General features: G+C 38.6%; 1 protein-coding gene across 1 annotated transcript in view; it reads left to right on the plus strand.

Annotated features, from left to right (window-relative positions):
• The first annotated feature begins 1,980 nt into the window (after window positions 1-1,980).
• The window catches only part of TANK (TRAF family member-associated NFKB activator), a 23,782-nt gene continuing 9,160 nt past the window's right edge, over window positions 1,981-16,602 (plus strand). Inside the window, exons 1-5 of the mRNA XM_009874419.1 lie at window positions 1,981-2,132; window positions 5,372-5,480; window positions 6,407-6,519; window positions 14,856-15,035; window positions 16,294-16,370. Of these exons, the coding sequence (XP_009872721.1) occupies window positions 2,034-2,132; window positions 5,372-5,480; window positions 6,407-6,519; window positions 14,856-15,035; window positions 16,294-16,370 (578 nt within the window). The 5' untranslated portion in view covers window positions 1,981-2,033. The remainder of the gene's footprint in view (window positions 2,133-5,371; window positions 5,481-6,406; window positions 6,520-14,855; window positions 15,036-16,293; window positions 16,371-16,602) is intronic.

Raw genomic sequence — 16,602 nt, forward strand, 5'->3', positions numbered from 1 at the left:
AGTGAGCGAGCTCCAGTTTTAATTTTGGGGTGGTTTTTTTAGGGGGCGTGTTGGGTTTTTTTGAGGAAGTAGGGAGCTACTTTGGCGTACTCAGCTGTGTAGCACAGAAATGCTAATACGGGTACAAGTAAGTGGCAAAACTACATGGCCAGAGATGGTGAAAGGCAGGACTATCCTTTCTGTGGCAGTGCAGGCTTACATCACTGTTACATAACTCTGACTTCATGTTACAGTTTCAGAGCCAATGCTGCCACTGAACAGAGGAGTTCTGTCTGCATTTTGCTGATGTTTTTTGTTCCCGTGCTGGCTTCCTTGTGTTCCAGTGCCATTTGAAGTGGTCTATGGAGCTGATGTGCATGAAAACTAACACAGCAAAAAATACCTTTAGCGTTTAAGTTTAAGCTGGCTTGGTTTGCTGATACAGTTTACAGTAAGACTGCTTGTGCTGGAAGAGAGGAAAAGATGAGGCTGAAATAAGTGTCTAAGGTAGGGGGAATATAGAACCAATTCTTCTAGTTACAGTTCCATCTTAAAGTGTCACTAGTAGTGACTTTTACTGCCTCTTTCTTACTGCATAGAATCTGAATTTATGAAGCTACCAGTGAATTAGCTACTGTTCTTCTTAGTTTTCTCTACCAAGTAGAAGATCAGGTGCAAATCAATTACTTTTAGTACCAGCAGTCATTTTATTAAGTTACCTTTTGTATGTACAGGACATTGCCATTTACTACATAAATTGTTACCAATGTCTCTGGAGAATTCCAGAAAAGTACAAAATCAGCATCAGTGGAAACTCTGCAAGTTTTTTTAAGAATGTGCGAGCACATTTTCAATCATCTTCAGCCCTAACAATACCCTTCTGCAGTTTAGTACCTACCCCTGCAGTCAACTGCAATATCTGATTTCATTCATTAAACTACATAAACCGGTCTTTCATTTGAAACTGAAAAGAGCCTACCCATTTACCTAAAGATGTGGCCCATGTATTAAAATGATTATCCTCATAGCCTTTTGCTTGGCTCATCTTCTTAATAATATCTGTGGTTTATGCATAATCCCAGAAGGCAGTGAGAGGTAAGAGTGTCTGTCCATCCTGTGTATTGTGAGTTAACCAGACTTTAAGTATCAGGAGAAGAAATGTGAATTACTGATTTAATTTTTTTGTTCTTAATCTTGGTACTTTGGGGTTGCGGTGGGGTTTTTTTTGTGATTTCACTAACCTGTCCTCTACTGTACTTACATTATGATAATGTCATATATTCTGTAGAAGCAAAGGATCTGTGATTGCAAAGATCACTGTCTTGAAACTGAAGCCCATGACATTTAATAGTGTTGTAGTCTTATGTGTAGAAGTTCATGAGCTGTAGTTGCAGGAATTGTTATTGAAATTGTTGACAAAGTGTAAAAAGTTGATAGTATTGTGTTAAGAGGTCTCAGTCTTGCTAATTTCTGCTGGTTGGTATTACTGATTTTTAGATAAAAGATGTTTTCATTCACCTCACAGTGTTGCTACTGTTGCCATTTTCAAATATGGCATAGAATAAGATAGATTCATGTGACCTAATGTTATTAAGCTTTTATCTTTTTATTACCTAATGCCAGAAGCTGAGTTTTGTTTGAATTTGGGGGTTTTTTTAATGCTATCTGTTGTTTCACAATTGAGTAAACATTAAACTGTTGGAACTGTCATAGAATCAGGTAACTGGAGATCTGCACCAATTTTAAGTCTCAGCCCTAAAACACTGTAACTACACATACATTTACACATTCTGGACACCCTGAATTTTATTCAGAGTTAACTTGCTTCCTGGACATAAAACTAAATGTTGAGGTGAGCAGAGTTAACTATTATGTGAGTTAATGCTCAAACATACTGCACATATTACTTGAATTTGATATTAATACAAGTCATGTTACATATGGTTTGAGTTACATACTTCTGTTTCTTAGAATTCTCTTTTTTTTTCCGTCTGACTACTTCTCAGGTCTGTTAACTCGACCGTCTTTTCAGTGATGAAACAACTTTGGGAATTATGGACAAAAACATTGGAGAGCAGCTTAACAAAGCGTATGAAGCCTATCGCCAAGCCTGCATGGATAGAGACCATGCTGTGAAAGAACTCCAGCAAAAAGTATGTGTTGGGCTCTGAATTGCACCTTTAAAGCCATCCTTCCCCTGGAGGGTTGTGGTACACGTAGATTTCGGGTTCACTTTAGCTACACACACTTTAGTGCATCTGTTAAAAGTGGAAATTGCCGTTGTGAAACCAGGCCAGTACGCTGCAGAGTAACTTATTAGGCTGTGAATGTAGTAGGAGGGTAACAGGTTTTTGAACTTTAACTTTTTTGTAGTTTTGAAGGCGAGAAAACTGTTGTCTCTTTCGGAGGATTAATGAAGTCTTTTAATTTAACCAGCAAAGATGTATATAAAATTTACCTAATCTTGATGAAGTACTTTTTGAAAATTAATTTGCTTTACTAAAGCAATACTTTTTCAATTATTAATGTAAATAGCTTCAATTAAGTAATTTTTGTGTTAATAGGAAGGCATGACATATGAATTACTGGTTTACTTGATGTAAAGGCCAAAGACTCTTAATATGCTAAGTGCTATGAAGCTATTAGGGCAAGAGAGTTTGTCTGTTAAAACATTTAGAGCAAACTTAACTTAAAATAAGTACAATAAGTACTGATTTTTTTTAAAAACAATAATCTGTACAATTATTCTTTAATTATGAAGTAACAGAAAGATTCTGGAGGCATTCTGACAAGTAAGAAGCACCTTAGAATTTTTACCTATATCTGTTGTAGAATACATTACTTCAGCTGAAACTCCTCTAGGACTCCTCATCATGTGTGCCAGCATGTCACAAAACTGGCAGTTTGGGGCTTTGTCATGCTAATTTTATCGTGTGTATTCTGCCCAGCAAAGGAACCTCTGTTACAGGAAGGCTTTAATATTTTGATGCTATGGGACTCTTTGATACTTCCATTGAACTGGTAGGCTGGGCCGTTGTTCAGAGGCAGATGAACCATACTTGGTGTCACGTTATGGAAGCAGTAGTAGAACTGGGACCAGGGCAGAGTCTACAGGAGAAAATTCTGGTATTTGGACACAATCTTGCCACCTCCTTGCATGGCAAAATAAGTGGAACGGCAGAACAGGTATGGTCAGGCATGTGCCATCACCCGCTGTGCGGTCTGAGAGGTCATAGTTTGGTGCAGCAGTGCTGGTGCGACTTTGTAGCGTTTTCCGTACTTAAGAAACTCAAGCGGATATATTTTGCGCTGAAATTTCAACGAACTTAACAAAAGGCAACACATTTTAGAATGTTTGGGATTAAGTTCTGTCTCTCATGATGAGCAATTAATTATTTAAAGGAAAACCAGTCAATTTAACACTCCTGGGTCATCTTACAGTACATGAAACAAACTTCTGGCCGATAACCAAGACAGCGCGTACAAGGTCAGGCGACAGCCTTTCTGAACTCTATGGAAGAAAACCAGAGAAGTGTGTGAGATCACCAGTGTTAAGGGAACTAAATGCATGCAGGATTTTTCCCTGCATTTTCTCCGGTTCAGAAATTAAAAACTAAAGCCTTTCATAAACAATTGCTACCAGTTCAAACTTTTGTCCTAATCCAGCTTTCAGTAGCTGGATTCCATGACCTCAAAAGAGAATGAAAGAATTTTTTTCAAGAAGAGTTGATACTATCATTAGTTGTGGGGTTTTTTTTGTTTCTGTTGCTTTTCAGGTTTTTTTGACCGAACTCCTGGTTTTTTTAATGACCTTAGTACAGTGCTTTACTTTAGTAACTTCCTCTGTTCATTGTGTGGCCTTCACACGTTGTTGGATTGTCCACCATTCTGTTGTTAACAGTTTACTACTTAAGTTACCGATAGGCCACTTGTTTTGCCAGTCTCTAGAGCTGGGAGCCATGTCAAGCACACAGAAGCCAGAGTCATCTCGGCCAGATGGTGTTTGATACAGATGGATGGTTGGTTGTCATGCAGATCTTCTAGATGGTAACTTGTTGCTGCCATCTGACTCAAGGAATAATTTGTGCACACTGGCTGTCAAAAGCATCTTCTCTTCTGTCTGTTTTAGCTGTCATGTCTGTGCTCTGTACAGAAGTGTTGACAAGACATTGCTGTTGTACATTTTCAATTTGGTTCTCAGTGATTTTTCTGCTTCATGAGGTCTCTTGTAGCTGCTGGAGTGTACTGCTCTTTGATCACTTTTTTTTTTTTTTAAATAAACTCTTATAGTACAACTGCTACCTGGACTTTTAAAATAAATTTTGATTGTAGATTTTTTTTTTTCCCCTCCTTTACAGTCAAGCACATTGGGCAGTAGAGGGGTGTGGAATTAAAATGTGACTGATATTTGAGAATTAGATAGCAATATGGTTAAACTATGAACAGATATGAAAACAATGCCTAGTCCTGTCCCACGTCATGACCTGTTCACTAATAGACATATTCTTAATTTCAGAAAAATTTAATGCATTCCTGTAAGTTTCTTTGCCGGGACTTCACAAGTTTTGTTGCTTGCCTTTAGCACTACACTAACTGCAACATTAGGCACGTGCTAATGAAATAATAGTTTTGAAATATTAGCATATTCCTGCCACCTGAGCAATTGTTCAATTAACTGGCTGCCTAACAATATTTATACGTTTTGGTGAAATGTGAGCAGTCTTATCAGGCTCTGTATGGCCTATTTATAGTATGAGATGGAGTATAGCTAGATGAAGAATGGAGCAGCTTGCTTGCTTGCTTTCCCCTCACCCTGCTTTCTAGATTAGAAAAACAACTTTACTACATTCAAAGGAATGGGCAAAACTGTTCACAGGCAGTTAAAGTTATTCACAGAATATCTGTTGCACAGAATAAGCAATGTTGTTGTTTTCCATGTAAAATCTATCTTTCTGAAAGCCTATTTTTATACAATTTATTTGTTAGAAAATATGGGGAAAGAAAATTGCATCTTTCTATAGATAAACTAACTGAAGAGTTAGTATTCTGAAGAATTTAGTATTCTGAAGAATACTAAAATTCTAAACCTGAGGTGTTCTATGGCTGTGACTGAAGAATCCTAACTTAAATCCTAACTTAAAACTATCCTTTACAGCTGCCTTCACAACAGTTGAAGCAGTTACTGAGAATCAGGATTTTTTTCCTTTAATACCCTTTCTAGTCAGTGCAGTCTCAAAAATATGGACTTGCCAAACATGACTGTAGTTGGGTTTTCACCCAGAGGCCCACAACTACAATTATCTTTAAAAATCAGAGCTACTTTTTATATGCCAAACAGGAGACCCCTAGTCAAAACAGAATAAGATTAATGCTAATTAAATTATATTTGCAGACAGAAAACTACATGCAGCAAATACGTGAACAGCAGGAAAAGATAGAGCTTCAGAACAGCATTATTGCAAAACTGAAGTCACAGTTAGCTGCTCTGAATGCTAATAGAGGTACGTACTCCAGTTTGCACATTATTTCTTTTTATGCTGTGTTGCGCTGGTGAATAGTTCTGACTTTGTTGCTTCATTTTTGACAATACACGTTTCTCAAAGCAGTATCATACTTTTCTGTGAATGTGAGAGTTAACACAAATGTGCAGTTTCAAAATCTATTTATAAAATGAAACACTTCTGGGTCTCTCTTTATCCTCCTCAAGAAATGGTGAGATTTTCTTTAGAGGTAGAAACTTCATCACTTTTGTTGGCTCTAGTGTAAGCAAATATGGGTTCAAATCATTTGCTAGAATTAAAGATTGTTGCATATTAGTTTTACAATTATCTGTTAATAACTTTAGCTCAGGTGCGAGTGCTATGATTATATCTTTTGTGTTAGATGAGTCTTGTGATGCCAATCTTATTGGAGAACCAAAGCTTTATAAGCAGGTAATTCTCTTTCAAATCCAATAGTCGTTGGATAGTTTTCCACTGTTTAACTGTATTACACAAATAAGAGAAAAGAGTCAAAGTAACCATGTGTTGATCTGCCATGCTCATTAAATATTTATTCACACTAGCCTAACACTCCTGGTTTTCGTAAATACTAGCAAAGTGGTTGGCTTTCATTTTTAATAATACCCGTCTGGACGCGTTCCTGCGTGACTTACTCCAGGTGATCCTGCTCTGGCAGGGGAGTTGGACTAGATGACCTTTCGAGGTCCCTTCCAACCCCGCACATTCTGTGATTCTCTGATGTGCATTCTGTATTGCTGGTTTAGTCTTGCATTGGAATTGGGCTTCTCTTGCTTGTTGAATATGAAAGCTTGCTCAAAAAAAAAAAAAGAAGTTAATATAAGCCTGACTTCTTTAAATTTTGTTTATACTTAGAAGCTTGTTGGGGAAAAATGCAGTGACAAGCAGCTGCTTTTTTTTTTTTAAAGGTAATGCGCATCCCTATATTCTGATGCACGAAGACATCGAAACCTCCAACTTATCTTTCAGCCAGCTCGCTGAGAAACTGAACCTAGCAAAGCAAAGAGAAAAGCTCTTAAAGGTATGGTCGCCTGCAATATGTTTAACATCAGATCACATTTGCCCTGTGATTTTACTGTGAGAATCTAAAGGGATAAGGGAGATTTTTACTAGTGTCTTTGAACTGCACTTCTGATACAAAATCCTCACCTGAAATGCGTGAATCTTGTGCCACTGTGGTCTCCTTACGTAAACTTAAGTGATCCTTCCAAGCACAATGAATATTTGGCCATCGAGCTCCCTAGAATACTTTTGATCATAAAGTAGCAACTTATTTGCTTATTTATTTCTTAACCTGCCAAAACCAGTGGTCAAGATCTCTCACAAGAGCTTTTCACGTTGCAACCAGTCTGTGTATTTTTTGCAAGAAATCGAGAATGCACTCAAGAGTGATGGAGTGGAAAGTGAATGATCCATTCCTCTGGAGACGCTGATGCTTTGTTCGGTTTTTAAACAGCCAGTTGGAATATGATGACTTTTCTGCCCCTCTTCACTGAAGTAACACTGAGATTTTTCACTGTAGCCTGTTGGCAGTAACAGTAGTGCAGAGTAAATGGGAAGAACCTTGAATGGATTTTGCATATTGAGAAAAGACAGGGATGCATAAAGTTGTGTTGTTCGCATCCTAAGTCTGTGGTTTTTTGCGAACTGTCTTGTAATGTAAAATCTCTTGATTTTTGATATGAATCTCCATAGCAGGGGCACTCTAAGGCTTGTAAAAAGACCCTTATGCCCTTTAATAAGAATTAATTTCAGGATTTGTTTCCTAAACATGAGCTCTAAACAAATAAATTATTCTAAATTCACAGAAATGCTTTTTTTATCAGAAATGTTGATTTTATTAGATTACCGATGCTTGCTTGATTATCTTGAAGAATCCCATTTGATACTAAGTCTTTGCAAACATTTTAAATGTACTGTTACCAAAGATTTATATGCACTCTTTTTCTATTTAAAAAGTCTTTATATAATTTTTCTGTGCTAGAATCTGTAATCGCAAGATGTCATTTCTTTCCTAATCTTTGCATTTATTTGGAATACAACACAGCTGAAGAGTTAATTCTTTGATGGAACATTTTTGCATATTTTTGCATTTCTCTGTCTTTATTTGGAAAAAAAATATGTCTTACAGTTGCACATGGAGACCTGACCAAGTCTAATATTTCATATTCTTGTTTCTGAATGCTTCCTGAAGGACAATAGTTTTAAGTAACTTGGTCATATAAAGTAAGAGAAAGGGAGCTGGGTTTAATGCTCTTCTTGTGGGGAAACACTGAGAAATTATGTGATCTGTACAGAACATTACAGGCAATGCATGAGGAGCTGGAATCATTATTTCCGGGGACATTTTCTTGATGGAATATGTTACTTTTCTTCATCTGTACTTTTTTGTGTAGTCAGTTATTGCAGTTACCTCTCAGTAATAGGCAGTTCACCTAGATTTTGCTTCATCTGTGCCATGAACAGAAATATTTCTGAGATAACTCCATGCAGAATCAGCTGTCAACTATACAGTCTGTCTGCATTTAGACCCAGGCACAGCGCTTTACAAATAAGGATTGTGCAGGAGAGGATCAGTAGAGATCTAAACCCCTGCCAAATCAGGTTGACCCAGCCTATTTTGTGTTCCTGTTTCTGGGAATGTCATAGCTGTTTTAGTTTTAAGTGTTGAGAGCACGGACCTGGAGGAGAATATGTTTGACCAGAGCAGGGCTGGCTTCTGCAGAGGCACGTGGCCGTCTTTGCACCATCCTTTTGTCGTAAGGAGGACCCTAATGTTTGGTGCTTCCGCTAACCTGGCAAGAGTGACACCAAGATGTTGAGAAGTGCAGCAGAGGAACACATACTTCTCGTAGCCTTGGCTGTGTCTTGGCCGTGCCATTCACGGGCTGGCTCTGAGTGGTGACTGACAGCAGTCTCTGTACACAGCTCCTCATTTTATTGAACGAACTCAGAGGAGGAGAACCACGTAACTCCAACTTCCTGTTGAAAATGATGGGAAATTGTTTTGTGAGAAATGCTTTTGATGGCATCTGCCAATTTTTGTACTTTTTAAATGCAGAACTTCCGATGTAGGATGGATAAAAAGGTAAAATGCGTAGAATGAATCTATGGAGCAAGGTGGGAGAAAGGAACAGTAAAAAATCACCAGGACCACATTAAGTTACCTTAAGAGTTCCTACTTCACTGATTTCTGAATAAATGAAGTAAAAGTTAAAAAAAAAAAAAGTGGCATGTTAAAAAAAAGGGAGGAGAAGGGGCAAAAGATGCTCATAGATAGTCAACTAGTGGAACTTCCTGCTTCAAGGGAAAATTGGATAACTTGATGGAAGAGAAATCTGTTGAGAGTTAATAAATACATACAAACTAGTACTAAGGAGGTCTGGGAATTTATTAAAGGATGTATCATGAATGCCTCCTGTTGCCTTGTACTATTCTCTAGATATAATATTTTGACATCTGTTAGACCAAAAATCCATCATCCCATTATTGGTCCAGTATAGTTTTCTTGTGTCTAATTCAATAAAGTATTAGCTTTTCAGCTATTGAAATTCGGGAGCTCAAATATTCTATTTGAAATCCTGTACTTTTATAATCACATTTTATTTTGCTCTGAACCAAATAAATTATATCTACAGTCACTGTCCTCTGTAGTATTAACTGCTTTATTCTACTTCTCCACCAAAAATGTCAGGCTTGCAAAATGTACAGTACCAGATAATAAATTATGGGTTTAGTCTTTAAAGTGTTATTGTTTCTCCCTCTCCTTCCTTGAAACTCAGAGTCTCTCCCATGGCTGGAGGTGCCTGGGTCTATCATTACCTGTTGAAACTGTCTTTTGCTAAGTCCAATGGGATTTCTCAGTGGACTATATTCTGTCCTCCAGTAAAGTTCATAGAAATCCTGAATTGAGGTGCATGGTTAGAGTTGAAATTTCCAAGGTTTCAAATTAGGGAGGGGTTATCTGTTCTGTGTTTTCTAAGGGGTAGCCATAGTTGTCAAATTCTGTTACCAGCGTGTCATAAAATGGTTTGGGGTTTGTTTGGTTTTTTCACATTCATGGTCAGTGAAAGAGGTGAGTAGACCAGACTGGCTTGGCAGTTAGTACCAAACTATATACAAGATTATCAGATTTTTTTCAGTCCCCTGCTTGAGGAGACCACAGGGACCTAAATTGCTGCTTGTTTAAGTACAGTCTGGCTAAACTTTTTTAACTAGGAAGAATGTGCATAGAGTTACCGTTTCAGAGCCAGAGCTGTCTAGCAAACAGAAAACCTTAGTAAGCAAGATTAGACAATGACGAGTAAAGCTTCTTATGCATGCTTTTTTAAGTACAGCCAGATATCAGAATCCTTGTAAACTCCATAAAACATGAAGCTAAAGACAATACCTGTAACAAGAAAATGTTCGTATTTTTCCTGGGTCAAGAAGCTCAGCGTGGAGTTTGTTGATCAGAATTTCTTGTGCCATGCAAAAGAAGAGGAAACTGTGCATCCTGAATGAAAGTTGTGTACTGTATACTAAACCGTTCATCCTGCAATAAATGTTCAGGTCTTTTTTTTGTGCAGGACATAAGCAGATGAATGCCAGATGTATGGTAGTTGTCTTTGTGCTCAAAATTATGGTGTTATAAAATGAATTACCTAGCTAAGAGCAGCTACTGCAGCGGTCCTGTAGAGTTGCATGTTCCAGTCAATACCAGCGTCTTTACTGTCACGTTGTTTCCTATCTTTGATGCAGAGAAAACTGTACTTCGTGATTTTATGCTGGCTGACAATTTTGTGCATTTAGCTGTTCTTTGCTGCTCGTATGATGTATGCAGTACGATTAGGTGGGCCCTTTTACCTGACAGAAGAAATTCTGGTATCAGTAGCCTTTTATTGTATTATTTCATCTGTTTACGCTATAAATAATAAAGCAATAATAAATAAGAGTTTGTAGTTAAACTTTTAAAAGTTACAGTTCATAGTCCCTGAGACCACTTATGGTTGAATCGTATTTTTCCGTGAAACCACTTGACTGTTTGTTCGGGGGACACCACGGAAACAGGTCATTAAAGCACACTTGAGGGAAAAATAAAAGCCCCTGCCTCTGCAGCAGTACGGTCCTGGGGACGGACTGGCTGTGGAGCAGCTTTGCTGGAAAGGAGCTGGGGTCTTAGACAGCGTGAGCCAGCGGTTTGTCCTGGCAGAAAAGAAGGGCAGCAGCTTCTTGGGCTGTATTCACAGGAGCACAGAGAGCAAACCCGGGGAAGCGAGTATCATCTCCCTCTATTCAGCAGTCACTGGACTGCATCTGGAATACTACACCCAGGTCAGAGACCCCTAGTACAGGAAGTACATTGATAAACTAGGGTGAGTTCAGCAGAGGCCCCACTGAGATGTTTGGGAGCTTTGAGTACATACCCCACGAGAAGAAGCCGCAGAAACTGGACTTGTCCAGCGTGGAGAAGACATGGCTTCAGAGGACGCTAACAGCTTTCTGATGGCCACTTTATGGTTATCAGGAAGACGGAGCCAGACAAAGGTACATGGCGAGAGGATGAGAGACAACAGGCAGTTTAAGCAGGTTGTGCAGTCTCCATCCTTGGGGAATTCAAGACCAAATTGAGTAACCTGATCAGACATCATAGAATCATAGAATGATTTAGGTTGGAAGGCACCTCAAAGATCATCTAGTTCCAACCCCCCTGCTTTGATTAGGAGCTAAAGAACCCGTAAGGTCCCTTCTAATTTGAATTATCCTCTGATCCTATAAAGCCTCTCCAAAAGAAAAAGACATTGATCTGTTCGTAACCCAGCATGGTTAAAAGATTCATTGTGTGGCCAAGTACTTAAAAGAGCAAGTATGACCTGTGTGACATACTTAGTTGTTATGACATTAGCTTTATAAACTTCAGCCAGTTTATAAACGTTACCGCATTGTTGCAAATACTCCAATTTAGTCAGTATTAGAAACTGTAAGACCATCAAGCTATTAAGGGCTGTATTATTGAAAGATCCCAAAAGGTGTAATCATTTCTCCGGTGTTTTTCCTGGTGTGATATCCTGACTGTGCACAAGAATGATGATTTACATCAGTAGGTACTGATAGATCTTTATTGCTCTTCTAACATTGTTTCCCACGTGGCTTTTCTCACCACTTGCTTAAATCTTGTTCCCACTTCCTGCAGGAGAATGTAGGAGAAATGGAAGAGAACTACTGGCCATTACCTCATCCTCCCAGTTATCTGAAAGCTTTTGAAAGCCCACGTGTTATTTGGAGCTGTGATAGTCCCAAAGAGATAAATCATGTGCATGCAGACCAATGCTGTAGCACAGCTTCCATAACCTTTTTCCTAAATGTTTGAATTTCCAGCAAATCATTTTCAAAGGAACACACAGGGGAAGCTGTGTCCCTTTGGCTTTTTAAATGGGAAATGAAAACTGACAGTGGAATGGTCAGACTAGCTATAAGGAAGAAATTATTTACTATGAGAGTAGTGAAACATTGGAATAGGTTGCCCAGAGAGGTGCTGGAGGCCCCATCCCTGCAAATATTCAAGGATGGGTTGGACAGGGCTCTGCACAACCTGATCTAGTTGAAGATGTTCCTGCTCACTGCAGGGGGGTTGAACTAGATGACTGTTCAAGGTCCCTTCCAATCCAAAACATTCTATGATTCTAATATTTGGGATCCCAGTGACGGAATGGCTCAGTGCTAGCCTAGGGTCTGTGAACCCACACCATAGCACAGCACTGCCTTCCCATTCCTGGAATGGCAAAGGTGGTTCCCCATACTACAGCTACTGTGACTTTGTAGTCTTTAAAGAAGATGGAAAAGCTATATGGTTATAAAAATATGATTAGCATCTGGCCCTGCTATAACTTTCTTTAAAATATTTTCAGATCTTTTAAGAATACTGTCATGCATGTCTCCATCTCTTCATAATATAAATTATTTTGTTCCCACATCGCTAGAGATGGTCTTTTCTTACTCATCAGATACTTCCTCAACTTGCTTTGAACTCTGTGTGCTTCATGCTACATTAATTCTCTTCATGGCATTCTTTTCCATTTGAGGAAATGAAATTTAGCTGCTGTAGCATCAGTTATAGAAGATGGTGTATGAGATGTTTAGCCTAAAATCTTCAGTCTTATAGTTTGTTTAGGATTTCTTTCAGAACTATATAAAAAAATTGTTCTCCTTTTTTCTCTTTTGCTCTTTATTTGGGTTTTGATTCAGCTTCCCTGGATTCTTATCTCCTCTGACGTATGCAGATTCCACCCTGGAAGAGTATAGAAAGTCTTTCTTGATCTGTCCTAGGACTATACATATATTCCCCACGCCACCAGACAGAAGTGCAAAGCATGGAAGAAGCGTAAGGATTAAGGAGTTTTCCTGGGGTAGAAACATATTTTTAAACAATGTTTTGAACCCACTGAGCATAAGAGGCCTAATCTGGATCCCTGAGATACCACTCAAGTCCGGAGTTGCATTGAAAGTCTTACTGTAGGTTTATTATTCAAAGTCACAATCAAAACTAAAGAAAAAACCCAATGCCTTCACAGCCATTTCTCTGTGGGGTTTGGTTTGGGTTTGGGTTGATTTTTAATCCAGCTAATATAACTCTTTGAGGCTAAACTGTTGTGCCAACTGCATACACACACATTCATGCTTAACAAGCCAGTCTCTGCAGACCAGCGCTGGGCCCACCCCTCCATGGCCGTCATGGTCCAGCAGAGGAGCCCCTGCCTCCCTCATCTCCACATGCACAACCTCACCCTGTTTAGGTCCCATTTGTAAATAAACCAGACGTTCTTGAAAAAGCACTTATTTGCTTCCTTCCTTATCACCTTGCCCTACCTGCCTACAAACTGCCTCACTTCATTTCACTTACATTACTTCTTGCAGAGTTAACCCTTTGGGCTTACTTCTCTTGCACAGACGTGGGGCTTCAGGCCACTTTTTGTGACACTTGATACAGTTCAATATTACTCTTTCTATAGATTTCATGAACTGACAGCCACAGTTTTTAACCATAGATTGTTTCTTGAAAATTATGCGAGGACTATCTTCGTGCATATATAAAAAAATTGTTCCTTTATATTCTTCATTCCACCAAAAAGCCCACACACACAAAAACTGCATGAATTAGCAGATGGATAGTTAAAGTGGGGCCAGCCACTGCTTTTTATTTCACAAATCTTTATATCATTCCAATATCCACAATGTAATCCTGGTTATACGTACAGATTAGGGGACGAGAGGCTAGAGAGCTGTTCCACAGAAAGAAATCTTGGGGGCTTGGGTTCATGGCAAGTTGAATATGAGTCAGCAGCGTGCCCTGGCAGTCAGAAGGGCCAACTGTGTTCTGGGGTGCATCAAGCACAGCGTCGCTGGCTGGTTAAGGGAGGTGATTGTCCCACTCTATTCTGCACTGATACAGCCCCAGCTCGAGTACTGCGAGCAGTTTGTGCACGACATGATGGGAAGGACATCAGACTATTGAAGTGTGTCCAGAGGAGGGTGGCCAAGATGATGAAAGGACTCAAGGGCAAGTTTTATGAGGCCCAACTGAGGTCACTCAGTTTGATTGTCTTGGAGAAGGCAGAGGTGACCTGCAGTCTACAGCTTCCTCAAGGAGGGCAGCAGAATGGGAGGTGCTGATCTCTCTCTGGTGACCAGCGATAAGACCTGATGGAATGGAATAAAGCTGCACCAGAGGAAGATCAGGATGGGCACTAGGGAAAGGTTCTTCACTGGGAAGGCAGTCACTCACTGGGACAGGCTCCCCAGGGAAGTGGTCATGGCAACAAGTCTCTCAGAGTTCAAGGAGCGTCTGGATAATGCTCTTAGTCATATGGTTTAGTTCTAGATAGTCCTGCGTGGAGCAAGGAGTTGAACTCAATGATCCTTCCGTGTCCCTTCTAACTTGAGATTTTCTGTGATTCTGTAATTGTATGGTTCTATACTTGGGCCTGCTTAAAAATTAAGGTAGCTGCAGAATATCACATTCTTCAGAATTGTTTAAGATTGATTGAAATTAATGAAAATTATTTTTTATATTTCATATAAAATAATGTAAATGATATAGTAAATGAATGGAGTGTCTTTACATTTTTATAAACACTAATACTGCTTTTAGAAATTCAGAACATACAGTTGTTTTGAGTAATCATGTATGTTGAGTTACATCTATGTATAGTAGTAGAAGGTCTTTAATATCAGTTTAAAATTAGTAATGTAATAAATGCAATAAGACTGACCCTTACTTATGCTGCAGAAGCTTAATTTAGCTTATTCCAGACTGGTTTGTGGTATTCCAAAGACCTCAATTCTATTAATTGTACTGGTGTTTCTAAAATTATTTTTTAGGAAGAGTTAGAAAATGAGAGAATGAAATTGAAGCAACTTGAGGACAAAAACAATCAAAAGGAAAGGAAGCTTATATGTATTATTTCCAACCAAGATGATAAAATAAGAACTCTGAAAAGCAAACTGAAAGAATTAAATGAAGCACAAAAGGGTATACAAATGCCAACTTACAGAAGGGAGGTAAGAGAAGAAACCACATAGAAGTAAAATAAAAAAAAATGCTTATAAATGATTACTTCTTTCAAACATGTTTATACTAATTATTCTAAGAAATGGGTTATAAATTTCAGCATTATATAACTACTAGAAAATCATTGAAGTATATAAAGCACATAGGGAACACCAAACTATTAAATACATATTAGTTGGCTTGTATGTTAATTATTTTATGTCATTAAAGTTTTAGTATTTGTGAAAACTCCAGATTAGCATTTCTGTTTCATGACTTTCACATGGAAGTTTTCACCAAGATTAAGTTGATTTTTTCATTTTTGTGCCACCCTGGTTTTATTACAGAGCAGCAAGCAGAGAGTTATTCTTTCCTCGTGGGGTAGCTTGAGTACAGTCATCAGTGTGAATCTAAACTTGTAAAAGTATTTTAGCCAGCTAGTTTGAAGTGAACGTAGGTAAGGGTAGGAGCATGGCAACACATAACTTGTTGCTATTAGATTTGCCAAGCACTGCCTAACTTACTTCAGCAAGGATTTGTAACCCGTGTTGCTGGGTAGGTATAAGGCAACTCGTGTGTCTGCAGGAGCCGCAGTTGCACTTGAGTGCAAGGTAAGGCAAAGCTGTGATTAGAACCAATGTATCATCGAAATCAGCTGGTTTGGCAGACATATGATCAAGTTCTGCATTCGATTTGGAGACAGATGAACCACCCAGGCCATCTGGTAATGTAGATCTAGTGGAACTGCAGCTTAATGACTAGTTATTATAAAAACTTTCCTTTATGCCTGGCAGATTTAAAACTATGTAATACTAGAGTGAACCACACGGTGGTAGTCAAAGTTAATAACTTACTTAAAAAACTGCTGCTGCTCTTGACATATTAGCTTGTGATGTGTTCCTTGAAAATTTCAGTGATTAAATTGATTTTTAGGAGATAAAATAGCTGGATAGCTCACTAACAGGCTTATACACAGTACATAATCTTACTTTATACAGGGCTGAAACAGAATTACAGTCAAGCAATATTCTTAGAAACAGTTTCCTTTCAATGAAGTATGAGCAGAAGAATGCTACACAGATTTGCTCAGTTAAATTAAAGATAGCAATTTCACACAAACAGTGAAAAACTGCTTTGTAATTTTGTGAATGTTTTGAGAGCTTCTGGAAAGACTAAGTGAAGAATTATGTGACATTTTTGTTCATATCAGGGTGAAGAGCACAATTAATATGCTAACCTGTAATCAATATTTTCGTATTTTACTTCAAGGTGAAAAGTAAGGAAGTTGTTCCAGATAAGCCTGAATTATCTCTAGGGATCTCTGGTATTTCACTAATGACTGAAAGGTAAATATTCCTGCAGCATTTTTTAAATTTGCTTTTAATTGTCTTTTCTGGCATTAAATAAGACCAGCTATTTCCCTCTTTTCTACACAGTACCTTAAAAAATGGATGAGGGCGGGAGGGGAAAAGAGGAGCAGCAGAGGTCAAAGAGCTGCTGTGGGAAGGTAATAAAGCCGGCAACAACGTGGAATCATAGCTGGGGCTTTGCTAGTGCGCAGAGATAAGTCAGGAGGAA

Source organism: Apaloderma vittatum, unplaced genomic scaffold (assembly GCF_000703405.1).
Source record: "Apaloderma vittatum isolate BGI_N311 unplaced genomic scaffold, ASM70340v1 scaffold22968, whole genome shotgun sequence".
Lineage (NCBI taxonomy): Eukaryota > Metazoa > Chordata > Aves > Trogoniformes > Trogonidae > Apaloderma > Apaloderma vittatum.